We start from the raw sequence: 27,040 nt of genomic DNA, 5'->3' as shown, positions 1-27,040 counted from the left end.
ATAAGTTAGGCTATCGTTGGGCATAGTTTGTGAACGCCGGCTCCACGATAATTATTCGTTGGTATATCGTATCTATAAGTAATCAAAGTGCTCTATGCACATTATTAGTTCATTGTGCATTTGTCCAACCCGTTATGAATATACCTAAATCGTAAAAACAAGCTACAGCTCATTGTTGAAAAAGCCCCATAAAAAATTAGCCGCGAAGAACTTCGAACAATGGTGAAAAGATGTCTCCTACCCGTGGACACGCGGACGCAAGGACGATCCATCATAACCCACACCCTCCCCCTCACACTCACCTACTACTGCCAACATGAACAAACTACTACTAATACTAATACTAATACTGACACTGATACTGCTGACATGGACATCGACTCAAAAAGGACTCGAAAACACTGTTGGGTTCCCCTTTTATGAGCAGCATTTTTATATACCAATTCCCAAAACCGCTGGGAACACGTCTTTATATGGCAGTTGTAAGCTAGAAACACCTTCATTTATTTTTTTTGTCGACCGGAAGACGTCATTGGAATACGTCTACATACATCGATGTGTGTTGGGACTACGTAAAGAATTGGTTCGAAGCACGTCAAACATAAGTTAGAAATAAGTTTCGCGTAAAAAAGACATTACCGCGACGTGTTTCGACTTATGATTAGCTTATAAGTAGCGTTTGTGGACGTGTGTAAGCGTCCACTTATCGTGTGTAAAACTTATCCCCATCGCATGCGGAACGTGTGTCATATTTCTTGACGTACTCTACTTACTACGACGTATGATAGCGTACTTTAGCGTTCTACTCACGTATACCAAACTTACTCATACCGTATTTGACGTGCCCCAACGTTTTCGACACATTTTTCTGAGGTCGGCATACGCTGGCAAGGTGTGACCAAGGTGTGACCGCGATGTTGACACTTCCATTTCTACGGCAGTTATGATTCGAATCGTTGTGCGTCAGCCTTTTAATAGGCTACGTCACGACATCGTTGGCGATGCGTGCAACGCGCTATGCCTAAGTTAGACTATCGTTGGGCATCGGTTGTGTAGGCCGACAACAGGTTCAGCATTCGTTGGTATAAGTTATCTGTAACACAACGAAACGTTCTGTGTCCGTTACCAATGCGTTATACATAAGACCAAGTCGCTATGAATACGTCCGAATCTTTAAAAAAAACATCAAAAGTTCAACGTAAGCCAGCGTTTTACGTACATTTTAATACATTGCCATCGCTGGCTAAAACGTCAAGGTGTGACCGGGCCTTAACCCCCCACCAAGTTTCGTCGAAATCCTTCGAGGAGTTTTTCCCTAATACTGTTCACAAACAAACAAACAAAAAATAAACCAATGTCACCCGCAGGGTGACCCGTATCTTGCCAAAAGGTGACCACGTGTGACTTCTTTAAGGTCACACTGAGGTGAACAGAGCTGCTATCCACCAGGAGCGACTCCTTGAGGAATATCTGCTGACGAGAGATTCCGATGAGAATCGTTCTACAGACTAACCATGAAAAATATGCGTTTGCCTCATAACGTCACCAAATGACGTCATAATGTCTCAAGCTTGACATATCTAGAAAGCGCTCATCGAGGTGTTCAATTTGAGGTACTACACGATATGGTTCCTAAAACTTGAAAATTTGACCTTGGGGTCAAATATGTTTGAACTTTGGCGCTAACCATGAAGGTCAAGGCCAATCGCCACCAAAAATTAATCAGCTGAGCGCCAGACCATGAACTATATTCCCATGAAGTTTGAAGACGATCCGATCAAAATTACTCAAAAAATAAGGGTTTCGTCGACTCCCCTGATTTGCGACAAAGTGACCTTGACCTTTGACCTTGACCTTCAAAATTTTATGCACTGAAAGGGTCCTCTATAGGACTCTGATATGCGAAGTTACAAAAATTTCCAATGATAACTGTGCTCTGCAGAATTTTTTATACGTGATTACAGACAAACTAACAAACAAAAAAAAAACAAAAAAAAAACATACAAGCTGACTAACATATCTTGCAAAAACTTCGTTTTGGCAAGATAACAAATAGAAAGGGGTGAAAACAGTAACCTCCATCCATCTTCGAAGATGGTGGAGGTTAATTAAACCACCATTAGTGGGGCAACTTAGCATAACAATTGTGCATTTTGTGAGGAAAGCACCAAGTTTGGCACACTAGTAGCCTATCATATTATGAACAGATTTGGATATTGGGCCATCTCAAAATTTTTGATGGCAGTGGAAAATGGCTGCCACAGCCATCAGCGGCTGAATTTGAGATGGCCCAATATCCAAATCTGTTCATAATATGATAGGCTGCGAGTGTGCCAAATTTGGTGCTTTCCTCACAAAATGCACAATTGTTATGCTATATTTAGCTAAGTTGCCCCACTACATGTACATTAGAAGCGCTGATGCAAAAACAGAAACTGTCATACTTTGGTTGGACACGTCACATCATGTGTGCAAAAACGAAAGTCTGGAGAAATTAATCATGCTGGGTATGGTTGAGGCAAGAAGAAGAAGAAGAAGAAGAAGAAGAAGAAGAAGAAGAAGAAGAAGAAGAAGAAGAAGAAGAAGAAGAAGAAGAAGAAGAAGAAGAAGAAGAAGAAGAAGAAGAAGAAGAAGAAGAAGAAGAAGAAGAAGAAGAAGAAGAAGAAGAAGAAGAAGAAGAAGAAGAAGAAGAAGAAGAAGAAGAAGAAGAAGAAGAAGAAGAAGAAGAAGAAGAAGAAGAAGAAGAAGAAGAAGAAGAAGAAGAAGAAGAAGAAGAAGAAGAAGAAGAAGAAGAAGAAGAAGAAGAAGAAGAAGAAGAAGAAGAAGAAGAAGAAGAAGAAGAAGAAGAAGAAGAAGAAGAAGAAGAAGAAGAAGAAGAAGAAGAAGAAGGGCAGACCTTATACGTGCTGGATGGATGGGGTAAAGGCTGCAACCAAGCTGTCTCTGCCGGAGCTTCGGGAAGCAGTGAAGGATGGGGATGGTTGGAGAAATCTGATGATGAATATCAACAGAAGTTGGACATGACTTGACGGAACGAGATAACTCGATGCTTATTCCAGTGATTTGTGTTGTTAGCTGGATTACAAATACTTATTGCTCTGCATCATGTGAGCAAGTCCATTTTGTCATCAGTTACACCTCATTTACAGAATGTGCAATGCACACAAACACTGCATTTCCAATGATACGAGTGGTTCCAATGAACATCAGATACGAGTGGTTGTAAAGCAATTCCAAAGCACCTTCGTATGATATATCCGATTCATGTCATCTTTGAAGCCTGAAGTACTGGAGGCATATGGATAGACATGTCATGATTGCAAACGAAGGGGATAAAATGAGGTTGTTTTTTTTTGGACAGGATCGAGATTGAGTTGCTCTCAGAAACTCAGAGAAAACTGAACTCCATCCCAGTGTATCGAGATACGTTTCAGCTGCTTCACACGATGTAAATGATTATGTGTAGTATTGTATAAAAAAAACAAAATCCTGATTGGACTGTAGCTGTTCTGGTTTTATTGTGTTGATCATGTGGTCCATTCATCACGAGTCCATTCATTTACTGAAATATGATCTTTTTCCAAGCAGAGCACTTCCGTTGCTCATTCGGATCAGCATTGCAAGTTAGACCGAGCAAGCTGACATATCCCACTCAGCACGTCTCAGCTAGGAAATAACAGCACCTCAAGCTCTTTTCTTGTTCATCATAAACTAATGCCTGAAATGGGTTTAATGAAGGGCTAACGTCCGAAACGTCAGCCTCTCTTTTGCTCCCTCTGGTGGTTCGAATACTTTTGTTAAATTTCAATTGATAAAACCTGTTTTCCTGTTAGATTGATCAACTCACTTGCCATAATTTATAATTCATCATTAACTTCCACACAAATGTAAGTTACATCAGCACAACTTTAGATGACTCAACAAGAAGGCAAATGGGGGCATATAGCAATTACACCACAGATGACATTGCTCTGAGGCATACTTACCGTACAGGGGCCGTGTGGTTCTCCATTCTGAGCCGCTTGAGCCTGGTGACAGCGATCCCTCCTCGGGTGCAGGCGTAGCGGCCGCGAGCCATACACTGGGCATTTCTCGTCCTCCCTCACCAGAGCCACGTGCGGCGAGTGGCGCGAGCCCGTGGCGACACGAGTCCCTCAGATAGCGGTGCAAAAGGCTGTTTTTAAACTTTCGTGGAAAAGCCTGCTCTCCACCCTGCCGACTCACATTCTCCACTGTGAGCTTCGAATTTGTGATGCCAGGGGTGGTGACGGTGGCAGCAGTGACAATGGATGGTGGGATCTCGGGGCTGCTGTCCACGGGTCGAAACTCCGGTCGTTCGACTGCACACGTCAGCTCTGCATCGTCTGCAACAGCACATAGTGGGCAAACAGAAAATTCCTATGAAATACAGGTAAATTGGCAGTTAGCAGGAGTGAAAATTCAATCCAAAATTAATGACCATTGTACGCAAATACACACAAAAATATGTTTCATCATAATTGCATGTATCGCGTCTTCCCGTCACGGGAACTTTTGAACGCACCTCGTATGATTGACCTTTCGCTTTGGGAAAGCAAGCATTGACCACAAAAGTTCATGTGAATGTTTTTGTCATTCCTTGTGTTTTGCATGTTTATTGATGCTTAGTAAATTTTTCCCATTTATCATAACGTTTGGAATTATTTAATCACATAGATTAGATGACTTCATCAACGAATGGTTTTGTTTCATTATTTTTCCATTTATAAAAAAAATATATATATAAAAAATTTTCATAGAATTACCAACCTTTGACATACTTGTCTTCATGAAAGCTATAGTGTCTGTCTGCATCAGGAGACACATTAAACAATGGAATTAATCAACCGCCAGAGGAAGGGAGGTGCACCTGACGTTTTGAGTGTGAATCCTTCATCAGAGCAATATAAGGCCGGTATTGAAACACAAGCCGCATTTCGCTTCCTGAGGCGATAACATGGCCATAAATAGCTCAGAGTTAGTAAAAATACATTTTTTTCACTTTCCTCTGCTAATGGAAATATATTTATTACAGGGGATGCTCTGGAAGTGTGGAATTCTACTGTGAACACAAAGCTCCAGTGCATACTCCTGACCAGCATGTACAGGTGGAGGAGGTGAGAGCACAAAACGTAAATAAAATGCCCCTTTGGGTGAGATAACCTGGTTAGTTGAACATGTTGTATGCATTTGTGAAAACGTGATTGTCAAAGAAATCTGCATTTTCCTTGCCCCAAAAAGAACATATTTAGGGATTTTTGTGCTGCGGTGCATAATGGATTTTTAAAAATTATTGAAGTACATACAGAGTACGTATACTCTTTTCATTTGCTTTCTCTCTCACCACTTCACATGTCACCAAACTCCATCGGCATAACGCAGTCATACATTTCTATCTACGACATCAAAATTCCAACTCTTCAGTGCCTTCAGAAAGTATTCACACCTCTCCACTTTTGTCACATTTTGTTGTGTTGCAGCCTGAATGTAAAATGGATTAAATAAAATAAAAAATTGTCACCGATCTACACAAAGAACCCCATAATGACAAAGTGAAAACATTTTTTTAGAAATTTTTGCAAAACAATCAAAAATGAAAAGTTGAAATATCTTGTGTCAATAAGTATTAACCCCTTTGCTATGACACTCCAAACTGAGCTCATGTGCATCAAATTTCCTTAGATCATCCTTCAGATGTCTCTTCAACTTGATTGGAGTTCACCAGTGGCCAATTAAATTGATTGGACATGATTTAGAAAGAAACACACCTTTCTATATCAGGCCCCACAGGTGACTGTGTCAGAGCAGAAAGTCGACCATGAAATACAAGGCACTGTCCAGAGAATTCCAAGATAGAATTTTGAGGAGGCATAGATCTGGGGAAGGATATACAACAATTTCTGGAGTGTTGGAAGTTCCCAAGAGCACAGTGAGCTCCATTATAAGGAATAGAAAATAATATGGAACTACCCTGACTCTTCCTCGATCTGGCCGTCCGACCAAAGTGAGCAACTATGCAAGAAGGGCCTTGGTCGTGGAGGTAGACAAGAACCCAATAACCACTCTGACAAAACTACAGAATTCCTTGGCTGAGATGGGAGAACCTGCCGATAGGACAAGTCTCTGCAGCACCTCACAAATCCAGGCTTTATGGGAGAGTGGCCAGATGGTAGCCACTCCGGAGAAAAAAAGCACATGGCAGCATGCCTAGAGTTTGCAAAAAGGGACATGAAAAACTGAGAGCATGAGGCAAAATATTCTGTCGTCTGATGAGATGAAAATTGAACTCTGGCCTGAATCTAAAGCGCTACATCTGGCGGAAACCAAGCATAGCTCACCACCCATCTAACACCATCCCTACCACCCTACCATGAAGCATGGTGGTGGCAGCATCATGCTGTGGGGATGATTTTCAGTGGCAGGAACTGGCAGATTTGTAAGGATAGAGGGAACAATGAATGGAGCCAAATACAGGCAAATCCTTGAGGATAACCTGCTTCAGAGTACAAAAGACCTTCGACTGCAGCGAAGATTAATGTTCCAACAGGACAATGATTCCAAGCACACAGCAAAAGCAACACTGGAATGGCTTCAGAACAAGAATGTGAAAGTCCTTGAGTGGCCCAGTCAAAGCCCAGACTGGAATCCCATTGAGAATCTGTGGAAAGATTTGAAGATTGCAATTCACCGACACTCCCCATGCAACTTGACAGAGCTTGAGAAAATCTGCAAGGAAGAATAGAAGAGAATCCCCATATTTAGATGTGCAAAGCTAATACAGACATACCCAAGAAGACTCGAAGCTGTAATCACTGACAAAGGCCCTTCTACAAAGTATCGACTCAGGAGATTGAATGCTTATTGACGCAAGACATTTCAGCTTTTCATTGTTAATCAATTTGGAAAAATTTCTAAAAACATGTTTTCAGTTTGTCATGATGGGGTACTTTGTGTAGATTGGTGACAAAAAAATTTAAATTCGTCCATTATAAATTCAGGCTGGAACAAACAAAAATGTGACAAAAGTTGAGGGGTGTGAATACTTTCTGAAGGCACTGTATTTATTGCATTCATCCCAGTCAAAAGTAGATTTCACAAAGCATTTGCCATGCTGGATGGCATCATCCAGCATGGTTGGCGATGCTTCCTGCATTATTCCGCCATGGGATTGTTCATGTTGTTTTATAGTCCTCACATCCTTTCAAATTCCATTCCGTACAATCAACCCTCCTTGAGGGAAATATCATGTAAGAGGAAAAAAATATGTTTCTTCATATTTCAGAAGCTCAGAGCAAAGTGAGATTATAACCCCACTCCTCCTCTATTGCTTACTCGTGAAATTTAAGGAGAATGGACAAACACGTCTCCATGTGTCATGTTGTGTATTCATGAGGATTTTAAGTGTTCTTGGGAATGTGATGACACTGATGTCAGAAAAGTTAGAATTCAAGGAGAGTACTGGTCCACAACAGTCAACTCTTCAAAATATTCCAAGATAATTTCCATCTCATTCAACACCAGATGGAACATCTCCTCTGAAGGATGGTATAATCCTTGAAGAAACTCCCCACATGCAAAACAACAGAATGACAGTTTAGAGCCAATCTTGGGATTGTACCCGAAGGAAAGCATGAAATCCCTGGGCTATTCAATCGGCCACACAAGGAAAAGTGAAAAAAGAGACCACAGAGCTCAAAGCAATTTTGAACTATCTTTGAAAGAAATAAATAATTCTGCAATAAATCCATATTTACATGGGAAACATTAGTATCTCCTGTGATGAGCTGAGTATGGTCTTTCTGTCTTCTACTATCTCCTCTCGCACCCCCTGCTCTGCCTGCGATCTGCCCCCCCCCCATATTTCCACAGGGCGCTCAAGGTCCACCAGCAACCCCCTTCTGGTAAAACTACCAAAATCAAGAATCACTGCTCACCTTGACTCTTTCTTCCTCATTTTTTCCACCTTTGGAACAAACTTTCTTTCATGCACAGATTTATTCCCTATCGTCTTCAGTTGTCCTACCCTTCCTCCCACCCTTGGTTCACTGAAGCTCGTGGTGAGGCAGTTGTCCTGAAACAACTTGCCTTTGCCTCATGGAAAGCAAACCTAACTGAGGGTAATCTCAGTTCCTTCCATAAAACTCGGACAAGTGTGTATCTACCCTCAGGAAAGCCAGAAAACAACATATTTCTAAGCTCAAGTCTGAACTTTCAAACCTCTCTCCCTCCTCATAATCCTGGTGGCATCTAATCAAATCTGTTTCTGGTGTCTGTTCCCCCTCCATCCCCCACCCCCCCCCCTTTACCTCAAATGGCCGCACTGCTGATACCGCACATGAAAAAGCTGAATGCTTAAACTCGGTGTTTGCAGCTAAATCTTGTGTCCAAAACCCATCGCTCTCTGTACCCACCTTACCCAGTCGCACCCAACTGTCCCTGGACTCTGTGTCCTTTTCTCCTGACAAGTTGGGGAGCTTGTTGTCAAACCTCGACTCAGATTCTGCAACCGGTCCAGACGGCATCAGCCCACGTGTCCTAAAAACCTGCTCTTCTGCTCTTGCTCACCCCCTCTCTGTTCTATTCACCCTCTCATTTGCCCAAGGTCAGCCATCTGCTTGGAAATCAGTAAACATCACTGCCCTGCATAAAAAAGGTGCAAAAACAGATCCCCGCAACTACAGACCAATCAGCCTTCTCCCAATCATCAGCAAGGTTATGGAATCAATCATCGCTTCAGACATTAAATCCTTCCTCTTCTCCAATGACTTGATTTCCGATCATCAATTTGGTTTCAGACCAGGTCACTCCACCCTGGATATTCTGCTTCTGCTCTCCCAACAATGGATGGAGGTCCTCAATGCCAGACATGAAATCCAAGCCGTATCCCTGGACATATCACGTGCTTTTGACACGGTCTGGCACCCTGCCTTGCTCATCAAACTCTCTTCCTATTGTATCCAAGGCCATCACCACTCATGGCTCGCAGACTTCCTCTCCTGTCACAGTCAACGTGTGGCCCTAAATGGAGTTCTTTCATCCCCTCTTCCTGTCCAGGCTGGAGTTCCTCAAGGTAGCGTTCTGGGCCTTGTTCTTTTTCTTGTTTTCATCAATGATCTCTCCGACTCTCTGGAAAATCCTCTATATCTCTTTGCTGATGACTCCACCCTCTGCCGTACCATCGGTCATCCCCCAGACCAGCATGCAGCAGCTTCTTCACTCACTGCAGTTCTGGGTAAAATCACAAACTGGTCCAACACGTGGAACATGTCTTTCAATCCGGACAAATCTCACAGTCTCTCTATGTCTCTCCGAAAGGACCGTTTAGAAAAAAAACCCCATCCACTTTCTCAACAATCCTCTGGAAGAAGTCCTTTCTTTCAAGCTTCTGGGTCTCCCTATCTGCCATGACCTTTCTTGGGAAAGTCACATTTCAAACCTCGCCTCCAAAGCCAGTCGCCGACTGGGAATCCTCCGTCGTGCAAAGTCCTTCCTCAGCCTACCTGAGCTCCTAACCACTTACAAAGCCTTTGTCCGCAGCCTGATGGAGTACTGCTCTCCGCTCTGGGCTGGTGCTCCTGCCTCCCACCTTTCTCGGTTTCACGCTGTGGAAACCAAGGCATTTCGGATCATTGGCATCTCCCGCAATGAGGCTGAGTCTTTGGGACCTCTCACTCAATCACCGCAGGTTGGTCGGTGGTCTTTCTGTCTTCTACCGTCTCTTCTCCAACCTCACCTCCCCCCCCCCCCGCTCTCTCTGCGATTTGTCCCCACCACATTTCCACAGGGCGCTCAAGGTCCGCCAACAACCCCCCTTCTGGTAAAACTACCACAATCACAAATCACTGCTCACCTTCACTCTTTCATTCCTCTTTTTCCCGCCTTTGGAATAAACTCCCTCACTCTATTCAATCCCATTCTTCCCTCGAGGCCTTCAAAACAACTGTTCACCACCACCTCTTATCATCCAAATCCTCATCCCCCATCCAAATCCTCGATCTTTTCTACCCCCGATAATCCACCCAAGCCCACCTCCTTCAAATTCCCTGCTTTCCTTCCTGAAAGTCCCTGTAATGTCCATCTTATATTCCCTGCCCCATCCCTCTCCCTTCCACAGATCTCCTAATGTCTCTGTTCCCCACTGTTTTGTCCTTCCCACTCCCGCCCCTCTTGTCTCATGCCCCCCTTGCTGTGCGTTGTGTGTTAGCTCTCTCACGAGCCTCGACAAGGTATACAAAAAAAAAAAACTTCCACACTCTCTTCAATCCCACTCTTCCCTCCAGGTGTTCAAAACAGCTGTTCACTCCCATCTCTTAGCCCCATCCCATCCCCCATCCAAACTACGATCTTTTCTTCCCCCGATAATCCAGCCAAGCCCACCTCCTTCAAATTCCCTGCTTTCCTTCCTGAAAGTCGCTGTAGTGTCCATCTTTTTTACTCCGTGTACCCCACCCCATCCCTCGTCTTTCCACAGATCTCCTCGTGTCTCTGTTCCCCACTGTTTTGTCCTTCCCTCTCCTGCCCCTCTTGTCTCCTGCTCCCCTTATTGTATGTTCTGTGTGTTTGCTATCATACGAGCATCGACATTGTGTACAAAAAACAAAAAAAAGAAAACACAGCAGGACGATCTGCGGAACTACACTCCATGATTGTATTTTGTTGTTTGCAGTCTAAGGCTTGGAGAGGAGCTGGGTACACAAGGAACTTTGATGCAGGAAGTGTCCATTTGGCACATCCAGCCTGTGCTACATCAACACCACATTCGTTCAATCTTACAATTCATCGACTGAAATTCACTGGGGGGAGGGGGCAGGAATTGGATGGGATGGGAACAGTGGGGCAGGCACAGACATCACATGGATGTGTGTGTAATATATATGCAAACACTCTGCAAAAATCGTGTCTTTCACCTGTAATTGGGGTAAACAATCAATCAGCTATCACCTATTCAATTATCCCGAGCTGCATCTAAGATTTTAAAATTAGTTACTACTCTGCCCTTCCAGTAAAAGTAAGCTGCCTCAAACAACCATGAAAAACAACACAAGGTTAGCTCTTTGTTGTTTCAAACTCGACCCAAGTTCCTCTACAGCTGCAGACATTTATATGCAGCACATACATGAGAACCCCACTGCTACACGCCCCCATCATCCGCCGGGAGCAGTTTCACTCATTGGTGAGTGGTCAGTGACAGTGGAGACAGAAATGGCACCACCAAGGCTCCCAAGCATGTACCACCTGCAATGCTGATAGCAGTTAACGTGCAAGTACTAAAAGCCTAATCACGTTTCTCACCCATAATTGGAGGGAAGAACCAATCGGCTCTCACATTATCAATTATCCCCAGTGGTGGCTATAACTTTTTAATTGATTACTACTCTGCTGTTCCAGCCAAAGAAAGCTGTATAAAGTAACAAAGAAAAGCTACACAAGGTTTTTGCAGCTATATTTGTCTTGAGGCCTAGGTCACATTTGCCACGGCGGCCGTGGGGTCTCCAAAATCTACGGCCACGAGCAATTATACGGCGGCCGCAGTATTTCCACGGTCACACAATGTAGCAGTCACATATGTTTTTATTTTTCGGGGAGCCGCACGGCGTATTTAGAAATCGTGGAGACCGAAAACGTGGGGGTGCTGCACGGTCTTTGATTTGATGTCGCACGGTGACCTTAGGGCGTCGCTGCGGCGGCCATATAATTTTCAAGGCAGACGCAAGGTGACCGCAAGGCGACCGCAGGGGGACCCTAAGGCGAACGTGCTGCCAGACGGACAGTAACGAGTGGGTATATATACCAGTTCTTTTTTTTACTGAAATAAAAATATACCAGTATATATAACTGAATATACTATAACTATAATATACCGTGGTGCCCCCAGAATCGGAACGCCCCATTGTTTGAACAAATTGGAATCCGAACAATTTTTTCGCGAAAATTTTGCCCTAAAAACCTAATACATTAAAAAAAAACCGAACACAACGTGGCGTTTATGTTTGTTCACGTGTCTCCCTCACCTGTTCAAGCTGCATCTTCGCGCTTTGTTCATTCAGTTCGTCGGTGGAAGTCCTCGTGAAAGCATCTCTCGTGTGTCGATCGATACTTTAGGCCTCAGTCACATTTGCTCTATGGCAAGGATATGGCGGCCGTACACCCTCTGAATTGACAGAAACGTGCAGCGGCCGCAGAGAAACTGAGGTGGCCTCAGGGTGGCCCTACGCCGTCTGGCTATATTTTATAGGCCATAGGGGCGCCGTGGAATTATAGCGCGGAGTTATAACTTTTTTCATATCTACGTTCGCCGTAGCAATTCGACAAAGCCAAGCTATGACGTAGATGTGTTCTACGTCGACCGTACGTAAGGCGTACGGTGGGCTTGTGTTATTCGTGCGGCTGTCGTAAGCTCTTCTCAATGAAAAATGAATTTTCCCAACCCCCAAAAAATTATGGCGGCTACACTATTTCCACGGTCGCCGTACGGTGGCCTTTCTGCTCCCCTGCGGTCGCCTTGCGGGCACCTTGAGGTGAACTTGCATCTGCCTTGAAAATTCTATGGCCGCCGCAGGGACGCCCTAAGGTCACCGTGCGACATCAAATCAAAGACCGTACGGCGACCGTGGAAATAGTGCGGCTACCGTAAATTTTGGGGGTTGGGAAAATTCATTTTTCATTGAGAAGAGCTTACGACAGCCGCATGAATAACGCAAGCCCACCGTACGCCCTACGTACGGTCGACGTGGAACACATCTACGTCATAGCTTGGCTTTGTCGAATTGCTACGGCAAACGTAGAAATTTTAAAAAGTTATAACTCCACGCTATAATTCCACGGCGCCCCTACGGCCTGTAAAATATAGCCAAATGGCGTAGGGCCTCCCTGCGGCCACCTCAGTTTATTTGCGGCCGCCGCACGTTTCTGTCAATTCAGAGGGCGTATGGCCGCCGTATCCTCGCCGTAGAGCAAATGTGACCTAGGCCTGAAGGCTGGAGTGGTAACCAATTATAAAAGTCTTCAAAACAAATAGACTTTAAAACACACACTTTAAAATAAAACAATATAATTACCCACTTATCTGCTAACAACATGACTCCAACCTTGAGCAATATTGAATTCACCACACCTTATACAAAATCATGACAAATATGAAAAAACAAAAAACAAGAACTTATTGCGTTCTGCCATAAGAAGTGCCGAATGCAGCAACCACAAAACACACAAATCACAAATCCACATGCAGATAAATACACTAGACAACACCGGACTTCAATTTAGACAAACACAGCTACTGAGCATGGGGGTAGTGACGTCACCATCTCAGAGAACTCTGGGTACAAGTGACGCCATATTTTATGATGTAGTTTTTCCCTTCACAATCAGAAGGGTGATTTAGAAGGAATTTCTGGCTCCCCATGGATGCCAACCTATGAGAGTTGTCCATGTTCTATCCTTTAAATGCTGAGCATCAAGCAAGGAAGCAGCATGTACCATTGTTTTTTTGAAAAAGTCTTTGGAATGACTGTTTGGGTCACAATCGAACCACCAACCTCCCAGACTCAAGGCAGATGCTGTTACCATTCTGCCATCATCTGGATTTTAAGTTGGGTGGAATGTCAAACAGACCAGGATCTTGTGAAGATGGTCTGTGGTCTGAACATCATTAAACTTCCACAACTCAGGATGAAACATTTACGAGCTCTTCATGGAAGACTTCTGCCTTCCGATTTGAGATTTCATTTTCATGTGATACTTCACAAACCATGTTTACCTAATATTTGGGAGTAAGTAAATGCATCTGATTGATTGGTGCCACCCAGAAGCAAACTGGAGTCTCCCTCTCAAACTGGAGTCCCAAAAGCAAACCAGAAGCAACTCAGTCCAGTAATCCTCTCATCAGATTTTGCCAATGGATGAAGAGTTCATCATTTTGAGCCCACAACCAAAGCCTAGAATATATCATGTAAAGGCATGAGTTCAAGCTTCTGAGGCATGTTACATAGTTTTGTTTTTTATAGGTGAAGCTTCTGCTGCCAAAGTGACAGCCTCAGTTTTCTAGAATGTGGATTTAGTTGTTCATGTTGTTTCAGAGCATGGACATAGCATCACAGTCGACAGTATTATGTGGACCTAATTAATACTGTTGTTATTTCAGTAAACTGGGTAATGCAACATTAACCTTCATGTTTGCTTTACTACCAATAGGGTGCGATAGGATGATAGGCTCTACTACTTCTAATTTAACGGCTTTCTGCACAAACTTCATCTTAAACTGATTATTTTTTAACCTTTCTTAACATTTAAAACTTCATTTCCCCCCCCTCCCCCCTGCACACACAAAGTGAAAAGCAGGGTTAAGCAATTGGTTCTTGTCCGTCCGTCTGTCTATATCCATCAGTTTATGATAGAGGAACACCATACTTTAATTGAATGTTATATTTTGAATACGAATTGTAACATGAATCGGAAAACAATCCTGTAGTTTAACAGTACTTTGGATCTGAATTTGTCCCGATCGCACATGTGCAGAGAGAAGTGAGATATTTTCATTTTTACTCTGCCTGTCTGGCAGTGGAACATAATTGAAAATCATTCCAAACAGGAAACTCAATGTTTTTAAGAACACAAACAACAGGCATGAATAGCTAATATAACATGTTGGATTAGGGTCGTGTTATCGATGGCGGTAAATTCAGGAATTAATTTATTTATACGACTTTTACAACCTTAATTTTATTGAAATTTAATTACACACTTGAACACTGGACACAATTAGAGTTGTGAGAAAGATCGAGACAGTTCAAGGTGATTGCGACCTCAATAATACCTGGTGCAGCTGACGGATCAGCGCAAACCCAGTCGCTCAGGTGGGGGAAAGAGGGAAGAAAACTGGGGGTGTCTACAGTGCGTGATTTGAGGAGGTGCGATGAGGCGTGGTTCCGTGTGGTGAAATGCAGTGAGGTGCAAAGAGGAAAATGTAAAGATGTGGATCAAGGGGGGAGAGGTGTTGGAAATGAAGCAAAGAATGCATGAGGAGAATAGACTTAATGTGAGCGTAGAGAAATCTGTTAGTGTAATTATTAATTAGGGTAAAACTGCACTTCGTCTGGCATCTGGATCTCGGGCCCCACTTCCCTCACTCAGTGCAGCAACCAATGAGCCGCAGGAGGTAAGTACAAAAGTAGGCAGACGAGACAAAGGCAGGACCAGACAAAGAACCAGACGAAGAGAGCGAGCGTGTGGAACTCATTACGTTTATAACGCTCTTGCGTGGGCAGAGTCCGGGAGCAGGAACAGGTGAGCCATGAGCATATCCTCACGCTGCCATTGGCATACGGATGCTCACCTCCTCCTTGGCCATGCCAAGGCAAAGATTTGGCAACAGAAATGCCCCCAGTTGCTCCGCACCTTGCCACACGAAGGAGCTCTGAGGTTTAACATGGAGCGAGGTACCCGATTGTGCACCATCTATGAGCGCATCTCCTAATCCTCACTGGTCCCAAAAGGTGGTGGTGCTCATTAATGATGACTGTGGTTGAGTGACGACAGCGGTGGTGTAGCGTAGCAGCTGTAGTGTGGCGAGTTCATGATGGAGGCGGTTGTGGTCGTTGTGGCGTCAATGGTGTGTGTAGGCGAGCTTGAGCTGTGATCCGATGATGTGGGGATTTTTAGGAAGGTGGTGTAGTGGTTGGAGAAATGTTGTTGCATTGGGGTTTGAGGACAGCGAATGTCTGAAGTGATGTGTCGTTGGAGAATGGCGCGAGGTTTGAATGGGTTTTGGCGGCATATGCCAATTAGTTGTGGCTATGTGTGCATGAAGAAGGGGGAGCAATGTGTGGGCAGAAAGGCAAACAAAATAGAGAATAAGAATAAAGACCTACCTGAAGCCCTCGCAACACATTTTGTCCCATCAACCCACAAAAAAGGAGGGCTATCTAAAATGAACACTAATGAAATAACTATCTCAGGACCGCAATATGTTGTGTGTGTCATTGCCTCGGGGGAGCCGCGGTTTTGCAGAACCCCAACAATATCATAGATGAGCAGTGGTACCCGGCATTGCCTGGTGCTGTTCTCGTCCTGTTCGCATTTTGAAGAAATCTAATTTTGTTTGACTTCTTCAAAATGTGAACAAAGGCCGAGGCACTGCAGTGATTAAAAAAAAAAAGATCCAAAAAAAAAATCGAACTTTTGTTTCAAGATTTTAAAAACGGTTTGCCAAAACACTCCCTGGCACTCTGTTTGGCCATCCCTGAGAAAAATGGTGGCAGACACACAGACAGACAAACAAACATCTCTAATAGTATAGACTAGCAAATACAACCCATCGCTTCAATGATGGGGTTATTAAGGGGGGGGAGAGATGAGGTAGGGGAGGGAGAGCGAGGCAGAGAGGAGGGGAGAGAGAGAGGTGGGAGGGAGGGGAAAGAGAGAGGAAGCAAGGAAGGGAGAGAGCGGGAGAGGAGAGGCAAAGAAGACAGAGGGAGGGGAGGGGAGAGGATGGAGGGAAGGGAGGGGAGGGAAGAGGATGGAGGGAAGGGAGGGCAAGCCAGGAAGGGTGGGAAGAGCAAAGAAAGGGTGGGGGGAGTGGGGAGATTGACACCTCACCAAACGTTGTGATACACACTACGGGAGGGAGGGTGCGAGGAAGGAAAGAGAGAGAGAGAGAGAGAGAGAGAGAGAGAGAGAGAGAGAGAGAGAGAGAGAGAGAGAGAGAGAGAGAGAGAGAGATGAGTGAGGTGGGGGGGGGGAGGAGGAGGAAAAAAAAAGAGAGAAAGGTGAGGAGTGTTGGTGGCATTACCTCAAAGAGAATCTTGTGTTATGCTTAATGACTGAAAACACACACACACACACACACAAACACACACACAGACACACACACACACACACACACACACACACACACACACACAGCTCATGTCAGAACAGCTGTACACACAATGACACAACAGAGTTTGTAAAGTAATCTGCTGGCCCATCTGCAAAACCTTTGACATCCCAGTTCCACAAAATTAGTGGAAACATGAAACAAAAGCAATCACTAAAAACATGGAAGTACCACTCACGTACGACCTCGTGATCCCATCGAGCATGAACGCCAAAAACAAAGCATTGCAACCAGATATCATACTTAGGTACAAAAAAGAGAAGAAGGCATTGCTAATCGAGGTGCTAATTCTAGTGATTTTGGACTAAACAATGCAGAAATCAAGAAAATGACCAAATACCAAGACCTCAAGAATGAAATGAAAGATCCTTGGAGCTGAAGAATGCCAAAGTTGTACCAGTGATAGTTGGAGCTTCAGGAATGATGACAAAGAACCTCACAGAGATATAAAAACCATCCCTGGGAATATTACTACAAACAAACTACAGTAGGAAGCTGTGCAGGACTCAGTGAAGATCCTGATGAGAGCCCTCGGCACAAAACAATGACAACAAAAAACTTCACAGCTTGGTCCATGAATCGTGACCCCTTGCCAAAATGAAGGTGGATACTTTGAGCCCACCCTGGGAGGACTCCATTCCACATTCTGAAACTCACACATGTAGCTACTAATCAACAACAGAAACGCACACAGATGTGGATACTTTGAGACCTGGTAAGTCTCCATTTCACCATCTGAAACCCATTCACCGCATGTGGAGATAGCAGGCAACAACAGCAACTTGCACGTACACACACGTGTGCACACGCACACGTGCACGTATGCACGCATGCATGCACACACAAACACACACACACAAACACACTTTGAGACCTGGGACGGGAGCATTTAAAACCCACGCTATCTTCCTGGAAAAGATCTGCCTGCACGCATGTGTGCATGCTTGTACATGCAGGAACATTTGCACCCCACTGGTCAGCTCACTCCGAATCTGATTTGTACATGAAAAGTCAGTGTATTCAGTGTATTCGATATAGTATTCAGTGACAGTGTGAATATTGTAAAGTGCTCAACAAGTGGCTTAAGCACTCCAACGAAATGGTTGATAAACAGCTTGCTTGGCAAGCGATAAGCAATCACAGATCCGTCATATTCAACATACACCTCCCGGAGATGCCCAAAATGTCAAATATGTCCGAATCGGACAAATTATCACTTTTTTTTTTCGGATTCAGAACTGCTTCGAAGTTTGATTCTGGAGCTTAAATTTTGTAATTCAGCTGAGTTGAAGACATTCTCGAGGTTATCGCATGTGTAGATGTGAAATAAAGCCACTAATGCTGGTGTCTCCAGCGGTATATAAATGTACCCAGAAATTTGTAGCTATGAGGAACAGGCATTTGATAATATGAGTGAGGAAAGTGAAAAAAAAAACTATTGTGAAGAAAATGTTGTGGCCTGTTCCAAGTCAAGGCATGGTTGAGCAGGCCAAAAAACATGGCGTCTTCAGATGCCAGCGAGGTTACCCAGGATATGCCTTGATAACCCATAGAGAGCGGTGACCAGGGATGCACCTGATAAAGGATATAATTAAATAAGGCCGTTAATTATCTTCAAAGGGGATGTTTGAATTAACCCAAACACCCAATTTTCAGTCACACACTTCCCTGGAGTTTTATTTGTGTGCATGCAAAGTTTCAGGCTGATAGGTTTCATGGTTTTCGAGTTAAAGAGGACACACACACACACACATTGACATTTATTAGTATAGATGGCTTCCTTCCAAGGAACTTCTACACAGAAAGATACTGTACCATTCAGCCCATCAAGCCTGCAGAATGCTTGCCAAGCTATGCCATTTTTTTTTGAAAGAGTCAAGGCTCGTGGAAGAGCTAGGACACTGAATGGATCAGGACACAACAGGACAAAAGGAAGAGCAGAGAGATGGGGGGGTGAGGGTATCCCCAACAGCAGAGTTGAATGACAAAATAGAGGGACACTTAGACAAACAATGGGTATGGATGGGGAGGAATGGGGTGGACAGGATGGATACAGAAGGAAACTTCTCCCTTCTCCCTCTATCTGTCTCTCTCCTCCTCCACTCTCTATATGCACATGCTACACCCTTTTTAAATGTCAAGCATCAAGCAAAGAAGCAACACACACCATTTTATGTCTTTCACATAACTAATATCTTGGCCAGGGTTTGAAACATCAACCTTCCCGACTCAGGACGCTCTAACTCTGAACAAGTTGTCATCGAGTCCACCAAATAATTAGTTTATTTTGGATCTTTTTAAAGCTTCTTATTAAACGCTATTTTCAGGTCACATTGCTGAATGGAGGCTCTTCTTTAATTAAACAATCGCCTTGCCCTACAACGTTTGTTCAAAGACTTTCAGTATAGGCTGCTGTTATTAACAACGCCTACATGGTTTGTTCAACTTCATGATAAGCCTAAGGTCTATCTTAATGCACTGTGACACTAACAGAGCCCATGTTATATTTATGTGTTTAGGCTGTATCTCGTTTGGTATCATGCTCTCCTTCTGATTAAATGTTGAGCTTTACCTGCGTGTGGAGCTTTTCAAACGCAGTGCAGGAAGCGACCACCAGAAACAGGAGACAGGTGAAAGCATGAACAGACACCATGGTTCGCATTGTGTAATAGATATACCAGGCAAAAACCACACTCGCCGCTAAGCTGTCTTGCTTGGGTTTGAATCCCTACCCAGCTGTAAACTGTCATTCCCGGGGTTTCACAAGTAGGGTGATTCATCATTGTGTGTGCTGTCCCGTGGATGGGTGTTAAACTGGGTGTCCCATCTGCCGGCATTAGTTGGTTGACCTTAAGAATCCCATGGTGTCCTTTGCGAAGAATAGGCAAGCTATCGCTGGCACCCTAGCCAAATTCCTGCCCCAACTGCTTAGTTGAGGGACAGACCTGGCCAGCCAGTTTGTGAAAGGCTTGGGCCAAAAACGTCCCCCCTACCACAACCACACAAGAAGGTGGAAATAATTGAGACCATTAAAAAGAAGAAGACACCAGGCAAAAGACGATATACAAAGATCGAAGAATTGTTAGTTACTCGACACTATGTTAGAGAATAGCTCATGCATAATCTGTTAATCTCCCATAGAAGTCGGAAGTGGGGGAGGGGGGATTGAGGGAGACTGGGGGAAGAGTACTCCCTTCCCCCACCCCAACTCACAGCCTGGGGAAAGGTGGGAGAACATATGGCTTTGCCTCCCAACTTTTTCATCCACCCCTCAGTTATAATGCTGTCTATTTTATGTTTGTTGCCTTTGAATTTCCCTGATGAAGTACCAGTTTCCGCTGTCTCCCCCTTTCACACCCAAATGTCCTCCTGGCAATGCCCATGAGTCATAAGGTGAGGATAAAGTAAACTAACAGGGTGAAAGATGAAAGAGCTCACACACTTTTTGTATGAGTGCTGACACGGGGTGACAGAACAAATTTTGAGATTATTGTTTGTGCTTTATGGTTTGAAATGCATATTTTTGGAGAACTGTGAAATGTTTTTAGGTTATAAAACTAGGTTTGGGAGGGCCTTGTCTTCCGGAGCCCCCTCTGATATATTTCACAAGGTCGTTAGCGTGTGAGTGTTTAAGTGCTAAGGCATGGTCTTTCGTGAAATTGTCAGGAGCCTAAGTTCCAGGAAATAAGGCTGTGTTACATTTATGTGGAGGTGGAGAGGGTGCAGAGTGAGGGTGAGTGGATCAGGAGTAGAATCAATGCCTTATCGCTGGATATGTTCATGGAAGGTTTAGACATTTTGGAGTGTGTTAGTACATCTTTATGCGAATTTGCCCATTGTCAAGTTGCTGGGTGTGACGATGCAGTCTCCTTCGATGCCAGTGAGGAAAAACAATGTTTTATCCTGTGTCCCGGTGGATCCAGGTTGGGAATTAGGAAGATTGGTGTGGCATGACAGCATGGCAGGCAGACCAACATGGTGGCACGCATTTATCAGCAACATAGCAGAGCTCGTCTTCCCGTGCTGGCTATATGGATTGGTCATGCACTTATTTGTGGATGCGTGTTTCATGGGTGATGAGAGAAGCTCCCTTCAGTGGTGCGGAATGGATGGCAGTCAACACGTGGGGCACCAGTGGAGAGACATGTGCAATAGGAGCGGCCGGACCTCCCCGAAGGGCAGAGATACTTGTGGCCAATAAGAGGAGGTGAAGAGATCGTGGCATCTGTCTTCATAACAGAGGTTAGGTCTCTCGCCAGGCCTGTGGACTTGCTTGTGCCCTGCAGCTTAAGGCCCGGTCACACCTTGACGTTTTAGCCAGCGATGGCAACGTGTTAAAATGTATGTAAAACGCTGGCTTACGTTGAACTTTTGATGTTTTTTTTAAAGATTCGGACGTATTCATAGCGACTTGGTCTTATGTATAACGCATTGGTAACTACACAGAACGTTTCGTTGTGTTATAGATAACTTATACCAACGAATGCTGAACCTGTTGTCGGCCTACACAACCGATGCCCAACGATAGTCTAACTCAGGCATAGCGCATTGCACGCATCGCCGACGATGTCGTGGCGTAGCCTATTAAAAGGCTGACGCACAACGATTCAAATCATAACTGCCGTAGAAATGGAAGGGTCAAAATCGCGGTCACACCTTGGCGATCTTGCCAGCGTATGCCGACGTAACAAAAAGTGTGTCTAAAACGTTGGGGCACGTCGAATACGGTATGGGTAAGTTTGGTATGCGCGAGTAGAACGTTAAATACGCTATCATAAGTCGTAGTAAGTAGAGTACGTCAAGAAATTTTGAACATGTTCAAAATTTTACGACGTACTCGGCGCATGACACACGTTCGCATGCGATGAGGATAAGTTTTACACACGATATGTGGACGCTTACACACGTCCACAAACGCTACTTATAAGCTACTCATAAGTCGAAACACGTCGCGGTAATGTCTTTTTTACGCGAAACTTATTTCTAACTTATGTTTGACGTGCTTTGAACCAATTCTTTGCGTAGTCCCAACACACATCGACGTATGTAGACGTATTCCAATGACGTCTTCCGGTTGACAAAAAAAATAAATGAACGTGTTTCTAACTTACAACTGCCATATAAAGACGTGTTCCCAGCAATTTTGGGAATTGGTATATAAAAATGGTGTTCATAAAAGGGGAACCCAACAGTGTTTGAGTCCTTTTTGAGTCGATGTCCATGTCAGCAGTAACAGTATCAGTATCAGTATCAGTATCAGTATTAGTATTAGTAGTAGTTTGTTCATGTTGGCAGTAGTAGGTGAGTGTGAGGGGGAAGGTGTGGGTTATGATGGATCCTCCTTGCGTCCGCGTGTCCACGGGTAGGAGACATCTTTGCACCATTGTTCGAAGTTCTTCGCGGCTAATTTTTTATGGGGTTTTTTCAACAATGAGCTATGGCTTGTTTTTACGATTTAGGTCTATTCATAACAGGTTGGACAAATGCACAATGAACTAATAATGTGCATAGAGCACTTTGATTACTTATAGATACGGTATACCAACGAATAATTATCGTGAAGCCGGCGTTCACAAACTATGCCCAACGATAGCCTAACTTATCCATATCGTGTTTCTAACTTACAACTGCCATATAAAGACGTGTTCCCAGCGGTTTTGGGAATTGGTATATAAAAATGGTGTTCATAAAAGGGGAACCCAACAGTGTTTTCGAGTCCTTTTTGAGTCGATGTCCATGTCAGCAGTAACAGTATCAGTATCAGTATTAGTATTAGTATTAGTAGTAGTTTGTTCATGTTGGCAGTAGTAGGTGGGTGTGAGGGGGAGGGTGTGGGTTATGATGGATCGTCCTTGCGTCCGCGTGTCCACGGGTAGGTTCATAGGCTGCCACAACGATTTAAATGGCTGCATCTCCACTATTGAAAGTAGACGCTTGCGCTCAACAATTGGATTTTTTTTACACTCAACGACTTTTAAACGGTACCACTCAGCTAGTTTCATTGTTTATAATGAACGATTTAAATTGCTGTCACTCGCCTTTGTTTTTTTTTTTGTTTGTTTTTTTTGACGCTGGGGTTTGGAAATTTGAAACGTTTCTTCTGAACGTGTTAAAACGCTCAAACTCGACTATTTTAAATAGACGCTGCCGATGGACAATTGGAATCATAGCCAAGCTAGACATCGAAGTGTGAACATCCTCGTCATGCCGAAGAAAAGTTTGAAGAATGCTGCAAATAAGTGTCCTGGCCGTGGCCGTGGACGCTGACGCAAGGACGATCCATTATACCGACGTCTTTCAGCCTATGAGTAACTTAAAAGTAACGTCTGTCGATGTGTGGCAACGATCGCGTAACGTGCCAACAACACGTTAATCATAGGTTAGAAATAAGTTTCGGGTACTCTAAACATTACCTCGGCGTGTCTCAACTTATGATTAACTTACAAGTAGCATGTGTTGACGTCTGTCAACGATCGCAGACCGTGCCTACAACTTGTGGCCAGCGTAGCGGAACGTGTGAGTCATACGCCGGCATACGTCGTGAAATTTCAAGCATGAAAAAATTTGAGGACAACCGAAAAGTACAACGTTTAAAGCCAACGTACAACGATGTATGGCAACGTACTACGACGTATGCCAGCGTGCTCTCAATGTTATCAAAACTTACCCATAACGTATTCAACGTGTGCCAGCGTTTTAGAAAAAAAATTCCAAAATCGGCATACGTTGGCTAAAACGTCAAGGTGTGACCGGGCCTTTAGATCGTGCCTGAACGTCAACATCATGCTTGCCTGTTCACCCTGCCTTTGCCCATGTCTCGTATGCCAAACTCCACCCAGTTTGTATCAGTGTACATCTTTGGGATATGTGTGTTCATGGCAAAGAGTTGATCATATTTTCTTGTGTAGTTCTTATTGTGCATTTATATTGGATTTATCATGTATTTACTTCTTGTGCATTTCTGTCAACTGTGCCAAAGGTCAGTTCGCTTATCTTGTCTCATCTCAAGAAATCATCATGTCTAAGAGGTGCTTGCCTGTTTCATTTCCACCACCTCACCACATGACGTTCGGGCACAATTGGAATCCACGGGGAAGTAATAAAATAAAGAATCCGATTAAATTACCGGCACAGTTTAGACCACACCAAAGTGCAAACCAGTACAACACCGCTTGCTACTGATTTGTGCTTCGAGGACTGCATTGACAATCCTTGGGATCAAGTCCTGGCACTGCAGCTTTCTGACCAATCGTGGTTATACCGCTTCAGGTGTTGGGGGTGGGAGGTCAAAAACACAAGACTTGTCTAAAAAGTTGTTGTTTGACGAACAACGTTTTAGAACTTTTGTCAGACTTAAAAAAACGTTTTAAAATGTTGCTGGACTAATGGTGATATTTGTGTTTCCCCCTTCTCTTTCTACTGTTCCTTTGGTTCTGTTGCATCCTGATTGGTTCTGTGTTCTAGCTTTTCCACGAGCCTTGACATGGTATACAAAAAAACAAAAACGGGTGAGAACTCCCAACAATGCCCATGCTTTGGACTTCCTGCCCCTCAACTGACTCCCCTCCCCCCTTCCCCATACATGGGAATATCTCACGACACCCATCTCTTCAAATACAACTAGAGAAGGTCGATAATAAATTGAAAGCTAAAATAAGTATTCTCTAAATTATTTAATCTTAAATCTCAAGAATCAATTCATGGAAATATTTCTGGTTCACTGGCCATCATCAGCATGGAATGGATTCCTTCCCAACAGCTTGAGCATGACCTTTAAAGAAAGGTCTGATGTAGCACGTGGGTTCATGGTGACCATTCCATTTGAGGTGATACACACACATCACACTTACATTTGAGCTGTCTAATCTGAGTTTGATTCTAAACTGGTCAAATTTGTGCTTCACAGAGAGAGCATTGCATCACAAAGTACACTGTCCCTCAAAATAGACATTTAACCTTGAGACTTATCTATTAGCCATTACTTGCTGACGGACATTAAAGATCCCACTGTCTCTTTGATGATGAGTAGGTGATTTAACTGTGACACGCTGGCCAAAATACAAATTCCTGCCCTAACCTACAGAAGGAACTGCATCAGCAGCACAGCTGTGCTTCCTTGCAATGATGCTATGAGCTGCCACATGCTGCATTTGAAAAAAGCCGATTAATTCTATAAACTTGTAATAAAAATTAAAATGTTGCATTTCTTACATGACTGCGAGTACCTAAGTCAAACAACTTTTGGAATGTGCCTCATATTTCATGGTCGAATTATCATGAATGGAAAACCTCTTTGAAACCAAACATAAATACTTAAGTAAAAAGTGACTGAATGAGTGAATTACTTACAATGACTAAACTGTAAACATCCAGCCATGTTGACGATACAGGAATCATCACACAGCAATCATGTACTAATTATGGCGGCACCAAACAATCAATGAATCAATCCATCATGTGCAATGCTCTCCACAGATGGTCGGTTCTGCTGAAGCAGTTTCTTGGTTCGGATTAAAATCCTTCACGGGTCGACACTGACGCAGGATACTAGACCGAGTAAGCAGGAAATTGTAGTTTTCAGGGTGACGATGAAGGACACCATGGGATCTTTAACATCCATCATCTAATGCTGGCAGATGGGATACTCAGTTTAATGTCCATCTGAGCGATGAAACACATTGATGAATCGCCCTACCAGTGAAACACCAGGTTGGAAGTTTGTAGCTGCACCGAGATTTTATCCCAGACTAGACTGCTCAGAGGCAAATATGTGTACCACTATGCTATTTTTCCAGCCCTAGTGGCAGCAGCTAAATAAAAATATCAAGAAATCACAGAGTTTATTTTTGCTGCTCAATGATACTTTTCTGATCTTCGTCATGACACAATCACTTTCTGCATTTAAGAAAAAACATCAATAATGATCATATTTAGAAATTCTGAGTTCATGAAACTTCATCAGTGTTTCAGTCTGTGGCGTCAGGCAAGGCCTCATGTGTAAGAGGAGATGATCAATAACAAGGGTCATCAAAGCTGTCATGATAAGGACGTAAGAAAAATTAAAAGTGTTTACTTATAGGTTAAAAAATTGAAACTGTTATAAAATAGTAAGTAGGTAATCCAGTTTCATAAATAAAAGCAAAAAATGCTTTAAAACAAGTTTTTTTTAAATTGATCGGTCAGGATGTGATTTTTTTTTACTGATCACCGATGTTGTTAATAAACGGATTCCACAAAAGGCACAAAGTAATAAAATCACAGGGAAATGAAAGGAAATCGTTAAAAACAACTTAAATTGCTATATTGTAGGTTTTTATCGGAAATGCAGTCTTTACCAATCAATATTGTGGTTGTATTGATCGATTTCTATTCAGCTGTGCATTTGTAACAAAAGCATGAAAGAACAAACGATAATCTAAAAGCCTATGCATATTACAATGTGGACGACTGTTTCAGTAGAGCATAATAACTTGATATTAAATGGTGCGATGTTATCACAACAGTGTAAGAAAAATAGTGGAAAAGACAGTAAACCAACATCAGAGATTTCACACCAATGTCTTTGAGTAAGCTGAAAAGTTCCAGATGTAAAATGCATGAATGAATATCAAAACTGTTTCGCACAGCTGTTTGGTCCTGATATTTATACGACAAGTGTTTTTGTTTGGCCAATTTTGCGAGTTTACAGCAGCGCACTTCATGAGACTTATCGAACAACTCACAGCTCAGAAAACAAGTAATGAATTGCTAAGGGACTGGAGATGCTAAGTGATGCTTAGTTTGGAAGAGCAGCTGGTAGTAGAAATGTGTCCTACAAGAGTGGAAGGCTGCAAAGGGGGTACTACATCATGCCGTCCAAACAAGTTGGTCATTTCAAAACTCGAAGATAAATGTAGCCCCCGAAGAGATTACTCATTTATTTTGGCTTCCAATCGAAGCTACCAAAGTTTTCTCGAATCATAGCATGTTGCCAAAAAACTATCTTTGCATTCGCTGGTATTCCAAGCACAGTTTGCAACTGTTTTTTTTTTTTATTAGCCTCAACAACCGACCGTACACTAGCCTATCCCATCTCTTATCCCACTTCAATCCCTCCAACCAATCAGCTCCTCCCACCCTTTATTTTCCCCCACTCTCTCTCTCTCT

General features: G+C 43.4%; 1 protein-coding gene across 1 annotated transcript in view; it reads right to left on the bottom strand.

Annotated features, from left to right (window-relative positions):
- The window catches only part of LOC147021789 (homeobox protein Mohawk-like), a 94,551-nt gene that overhangs the window by 20,308 nt on the left and 47,203 nt on the right, over positions 1-27,040 (bottom strand). Inside the window, exon 5 of the mRNA XM_085892157.1 lies at positions 3,987-4,364. Coding sequence (XP_085748283.1) covers positions 3,987-4,364 — 378 coding nt within the window. The remainder of the gene's footprint in view (positions 1-3,986; positions 4,365-27,040) is intronic.

Source organism: Eptatretus burgeri, chromosome 8 (genome assembly GCF_056783735.1).
Source record: "Eptatretus burgeri isolate ZD-2024b chromosome 8, Ebu_testis_v1, whole genome shotgun sequence".
Classification (NCBI taxonomy): domain Eukaryota; kingdom Metazoa; phylum Chordata; class Myxini; order Myxiniformes; family Myxinidae; genus Eptatretus; species Eptatretus burgeri.
Note: the sequence above shows the minus strand (reverse complement) of the source record. Positions and strands in the feature narration are given on the sequence as shown.